General features: G+C 36.9%; 1 protein-coding gene across 1 annotated transcript; it reads right to left on the reverse strand.

The window, feature by feature from the left end:
* Nucleotides 1–103: 103 nt before the first annotated feature.
* Nucleotides 104–4904, reverse strand: LOC107788339 (2-succinylbenzoate--CoA ligase, chloroplastic/peroxisomal). The gene is made up of 10 exons (XM_016610020.2): nt 4489–4904; nt 4051–4123; nt 3274–3439; nt 3082–3180; nt 2571–2668; nt 2290–2483; nt 1816–1943; nt 1139–1518; nt 710–924; nt 104–579 (listed from the first exon to the last, which is right to left on the reverse strand). The coding sequence occupies exons 1-10, from the start codon at nt 4686–4688 to the stop codon at nt 450–452; spliced, it is 1683 nt and encodes a 560-aa protein (XP_016465506.1). The 5' UTR covers nt 4689–4904; the 3' UTR covers nt 104–449.
* Nucleotides 4905–6009: the final 1105 nt, after the last annotated feature.

Consider the following 6009-nt stretch of genomic DNA (forward strand, 5'->3'; position numbering starts at 1 on the left):
CAGTTGTTTCATTTGACTTCCTGCAATAATGGTGAGCTTCTATTTTGACTAGCAAAGACTAATAAACAAGAAATAATAGAAATTGGGGAAAGAAGTGCACTACGATATTCAACTTCGCGATCATTCAGATTCGATGAATCGGGATGTTATTCAGCTTGATGGTACATATAATAAAGAAGAATTTGTATGGGTATATATGAGTAATGAAATAAAAAGTATCTCGTCAATTACAACTTAATGGGGAAATAACTAATACACATTAAATAACCTGAGATAGAGAATTAAATGGATAATTTGCTGTGAGAAACAGCTGCATTTTTTTTTTTATTGTTGAGGAACAGCTGCATAGTTTCCGTGCACCATGTCAGATAATTCCCAGTATTTGTCTCTGTGTATTCTCTCACCATGTAGTTAGTCACTCAAAACAAATGCAAGAGGAGGATTTGGAGTCATAGTCTGCTGGGCTGTAACTGCCTATAAGACATAAGTTCTGCTCTGACTTGATCTCTTCTTAATTTCCCTGTTGTTGTCACTGGAAATTGATTTTTCCACAATACAAAATTCTTGGGTATTTTGAACCTGCAAAATATTACAGTACATGTCATCAATATGAATCAGATCACGCAAGGCAGGGGTGAGATTGGAGTGGAGTATGAGATAGCCTTGCTGCAATCGAATTCCCTTGACCAACATAGAAAAAGAAGAATACCCCGTCAAATCTTTCGCTCTACAGAAGTTCTGGAGGAGAGTGCTGGACAGATAATGCTCCTTCTTGTTAACCGGATGATTAGAACTGGAATCAGTCCACTGCCAATTGTCTTTGAGCCTAATACAGGCAATGACCATCTCGGTCAAGCGAGAGTCGGGAAGCCCAATAACAACACTAGCAGATATCCCTGGATGTTGGGATAAGACAGCTTCCACCTGCGCCAAAACAAACTTACTAAATGGATTTATAGGGCAATTATGTTCCTATAGAAACAATCAAAAAGAAATCATGGTTTTCCATTACCAAAAGTTAATTAAAATATATCTATCATTTGGTCATCAAGTAATAAGATTTCAAGTAGGCAGTTCTCTTTGTGATGATAGCTCAATGGAAACGAAGAAACAAAGGAATTAAAGTCTGGATGCTTACCTCTTCCGGATAAACATTCTCGCCCCCACTCTTTATTCGACCTTTCAAACGCCCAATGAGCCAGACATTTCCACAATCATCTATATGTCCTATATCACCAGTGTCAAGCCAACATTCATCAGTTGGAGAAGAATTCTTGCTTGGCATTTGACCCCAGTATCCAAGCATTACATGGGGTCCTCGTGTCAAAATCCTCCCTATACAAGATGAATCATCCCCAGCAATCCATATTTCAATATGTGGAGCAGGCTTTCCAACACAGATACCATCTGGTTTATGTGACAAATTGGAGCTATTGGCACAAGAATTCTGGACACAACTCTCTTTCGTCGGGTCATAAAGAGTCATGAAAGTTAGAGAAGAACATGCCTCGGTCATTCCTAAAGAACAATTAAAGAATTCTTATCAGGAGAGCACGACCGACACAGAATGCTTTGTTTACCGAAGGGTAGATATTCGTGAAGCTAACTATACAGAATACATCAAGAAGGTTTAAGGTTAGGACTTGTGCCACTATAAATTTGGAAAGCATAATGTCTAGTGGATGATATATATCATACATCAGGAACACCACTTTAAAGCTTGCGATCTCCTGCTACAACAGAATATTTTGTTCAGAAAGGATAATTTTGGAGAAGATGGGGAAAATATGTCAAGTAGTCACTAAACCAACATACCATAGGCTGAAAGAATTTTAGCCCTCGGGAAAATCTCAATCGCATTTTTGATAAGATCTGATGAAAGACCCCCAGCTCCATTAAGAACCTTCCTCACAGATTTGGACCCTACAGATGTGTGCTTTGTCCTACGACAAGTGAAAGTAGAATCAAATATTTGCACTTATCATGAACTCAGTGGATGTGCTAAATGTCCATGGAGAGAAACCTAGAAAAGAATCAAGCACCACTAGAAACTGGGCAAAAAGAGAGCAAAATTCTTTTAATCTTGATCAGGACATCACAAAAAGTATTCCTTGCAAAATCTAAAGGAGATAATGTCACAAATTAATATTGGTAGTAACTTCTAAGGAAAAAGCCTGATTAACCAATCATATGGATGCCCATACAGTTATTATTCACTTCAACTTTGTTCAAAAGATAAATCCTATTGAAATTCATCTTTGCATCGTGTAGGACAACTGAGTGCTTTACCTATAAAAAGAGATTACATCAGACATCATAGCTGGAACTGTGATAAAAGAAGTAACATTATGCTGCTCTATGGATTCAATAGCCAATTTAGCTTCAAACTTTGGTAGTAGAATATGACAACCTCCTGCCATTAACAAGGCCAAGGCTGATGATATACCACCAATGTGGCACAATGGTGCAGTGTGTAAATAGACCTGCAAGAAAACCATAACACGAATCAACTTGTACTATATCAAGGTTGAGACATTCATATCATGTTTTATCATAGTAGATAAGCATACATCATCCTCACCATAACCAACAATTGCAATTTTTGCAAGGGATTGCACCACCAAAGCTGAATGGCTTATGGTAACTCCCTTTGGCCGCCCGGTGGTTCCTATTGTCATTAGGAAACAGAATAAATGATAAATACAAGTCAAAGGACTTACAAATACTCCTTGTACCAGAACAGCAGTTCTATGACTCAACCCACACAACACATTTCTCAGCGGAGCAAATGGTTAGTATGACATACAAAATGACCTTTTCCTTGCTCATGAATTTTGCTAATAGCCAAAAAACTTTTACTGAGACTAAGAAACAAGATATTTGCCTAATCTGACCCAGATAAAATTTTGAGGGAGAAATTACGTTCCTTGGTTCAAAAAGAGGTTTCCACAACTACATTTCTCTTAGAACTTATTTTTGTCCATCTCCTTCGGTGTGAGAGGATTTGAAATCACTTTCTGGATTAGGGAAAAGAAAAGGAGCAACGAGAAATGAGCATGTAGAAAGGTAGTTAGCATATACCTGAGGTAAAGCATATTATAGCAGCTTCCTGAGGTGCCCACAGGTAGTCTGCAACTAAATGCCTTTTGAAACTTCTTTTAAGCTGTTTAGTAGTTAATCCTGGCAGATGTAAGAATGATAAATTAATAAACAGAAGAAGAATACTCTTTTTTTATATATATTCATTCTGGTCATGAATGCTTTAACACATACCAAGCTTAGTGCTATTAACTACACTAGGATTATCCATTAGCACTTGCCACCTCAGAGAAGGTACAGAATCATCATAGGACTCGAACTTCCAGAAATTACAGGTTGCATCGTGGACCAACATTGTTGGCTTTGCTACCTGAAGAGCTGTTCTTGCTTCTTCCAAGCTCTGCATGCTGAGAAGAGTTACTAGGAGAACATGCTTATATCCGGAACAGTTTCTTCAATCTTATATTATACAGATATTGATGCTTTGCTGTGATAGAAAGTACTTAACCATGATATCATTTTCAGTTTCCTCATAGAAAGTTAAGTTTACATATGTTTAAACTGTTTACAATCAAGAGCTATGTTACATGGTTTTTTCATACTGCGTAAATCTAAACAATGCAACAGGTATGATATTGGTACTTTGAGTGAATCCTTAAATTACAAACTAGTGTGACCAGGAGGTCAGGGGTTCAAGCCGTGGAAACAGCCTCTTACAGAAATGTAGGGTAAGACTGCGTACTATAGACCCTTGTGATCCGGCTCTTTCCCGGACCCCGCGCATAGCGGGAGCTTAGCGGGCTGCCCTTTTTTTCAAGATTGAAAACTCCTAGGTGCATGCATAGCGGAATAGGATAATGATACTTCCAGGCAACTCCATGTAACACAGACCAAGAGAGTAATAACTGTTACTGATATTGAAATTCACCCATTAATGAATTAGAAAATACAAAAAATAGTCTTCCAGTTATGTCAATGGAAGATAAGAGAGTAGGTGCTTTGCTTATTTACCCAACGGTAGTTGAAAGGTGCAGTAATTCCTCCTACATACGCAACTGCGAGTAACCACTCCAAGTACAGATCACTGCAACAAAAATTGGATGATGAAAAAGAATTCCTAACAATTCAAGAGTAGTTCACTGGCAAATATGATGCAGTCAAATTTGAGTACCTTATGACTATTTCCAGACATAAATTCATTTTTCATGCCAATTCTTTTTAATTAAATGCTCAACGTTCCTTATTTCAGAAGAAAGGTAATATCATAAAATAAGATCGATGATAACATGAAACAAATTGTTTTGATTAAAATGTAAAATAACAGCAATAAGCCAGTTCCCCTTTTATTTTCTGTTATTGCCCATGTGGTACTGGGAACTGGGAAGGAAATGAAAGTTGTACATTAGCAGCTAGAATTAAAATGGCAGCAGTTCCCATAATAATAAGAACCTGTTAAGAGCAGAAATGGCAACTACATCACCGGGCTTAAGGCCCAGCTGAAGAAGCCCATGGGCCAGGCCCAATACTCCGTCAACAAATTCCATGCCGGTCTTCCTTCTTTCTCCCATTATCATCACCGTTGAGTTCCGGCGAACCGTCAGCAGCCGGCTCAAACACTGGCAAACGTGGGCCTTCGAGTAATTAGCCATTTCTCTTGAGCATAAATTCGGAAATTCGTAATTTTCCTTTGCGTTTGAGCAAACAAAACAGCAAATTTTTTAGCTCAGTATTCAGTTTTGCATGTCCCGTTTTTGAGAATTGAGAATGAATGGTAAGAGTTTCATTTGGGGTTGACTATCGTTTGGTTGTCTTTAAACGAATTGGATAACTATTCTTTGAGGGTGAAAATACATTGCGTCTATAGCATAATATTGACCATTCAAAATATTGGCCATTTATAGTTCGGAGAGTCATTTGGTTAAATATCCAAGTAAAATTTTGGAAATAATATTGAGAAATTATACCATACTTTTATTTCTTGATTTTTCTAAGTGAATTGTTCAAACAATGAAGAAAATATTAATTTTTCAAATAATTTATATCATCAAGTGCATTATTCCAGAATCTAAATTTAGCTCAATCATCACCCACGACGGCCAATATATTTCGCGATAACAAAAATATATTATCCTTGAGTATATCTAAGTTCAGTTTTCAATTAATATTTCGTTGGCCAGTCCTTCCTAATTCACATTTCATATTTCGGGTCATTTACGTTCTATAAGAGATCAAAGAACTAATCACATTCAAGAAATTTTAAAAAAAGTTAGAACGCATTTTGAACATTGTAAGTAGAAATTTAGTACATAGACACCTGATAAGTGTAAATTTGGCAGATTTTTTAGGAGTGAAAGTACTACTAGTACTTTATCAAGGATTGTACAGTAAAAATTGAAGGAAATTTGCGTGAGAAAATGCCAAAAGAGAGACGTTCCAATTGGATAATTGCTTTATGAGGAGTTGCGGTGCGGAGGTGCAGTGGCTCTGTCCGGCTCCTATCCCTATCTTATCCTTTACAAATTATAGATAGATTGTGAAATAGAGGAAATCAAGAAGAATTGAAGAGAAATGATCAAAATGGTCCTTAATGTACGGGGTTTGGACTATTTTAGTCCTTGATATATACCACATAACAGATATGGTCCTTGACGTATACAAAAATATTTACTCGTAAAACGGTACAGTTGAATTTATACGTGGTTTCTAGACAAGTGAACTAATTTGATCCTGAAATAATGCGATAATAAAAAGAATGTACAATACTTAGCCTTAAAATGTAGATGAAACAACAGAGATGACAGTTCCGGAAACAAGGTTTCCGGGTACAGTAATGATGAGATCAAAAAGCGGAAGAGTAAGATTGTATTAAGCTTTGTATAGAATGTAGTATAAGTTTTGCCAGAAAATTCGTCCAATTTACAATGATAACTAGGCTCACTATTTATAGTTGTGTCTAGGGAAGGAGGCCCT

This window comes from Nicotiana tabacum, chromosome 17 (assembly GCF_000715075.1).
Source record: "Nicotiana tabacum cultivar K326 chromosome 17, ASM71507v2, whole genome shotgun sequence".
NCBI classification, from domain to species: Eukaryota; Viridiplantae; Streptophyta; class Magnoliopsida; order Solanales; family Solanaceae; genus Nicotiana; species Nicotiana tabacum.

Coding starts and splice junctions, on each gene's coding strand:
- LOC107788339 (XM_016610020.2), bottom strand. CDS start 4,688: ATGGCTAATTACTCGAAGGCCCACGTTTGCCAGTGTTTGAGCCGGCTG. Junction 4,124..4,488: donor GCCATTTCTGCTCTTAACAG/GTTCTTATTATT, acceptor TTTTTGTTGCAG/TGATCTGTACTTGGAGTGGT. Junction 1,944..2,289: donor GATGTAATCTCTTTTTATAG/GTAAAGCACTCA, acceptor CACTTGTCGTAG/GACAAAGCACACATCTGTAG.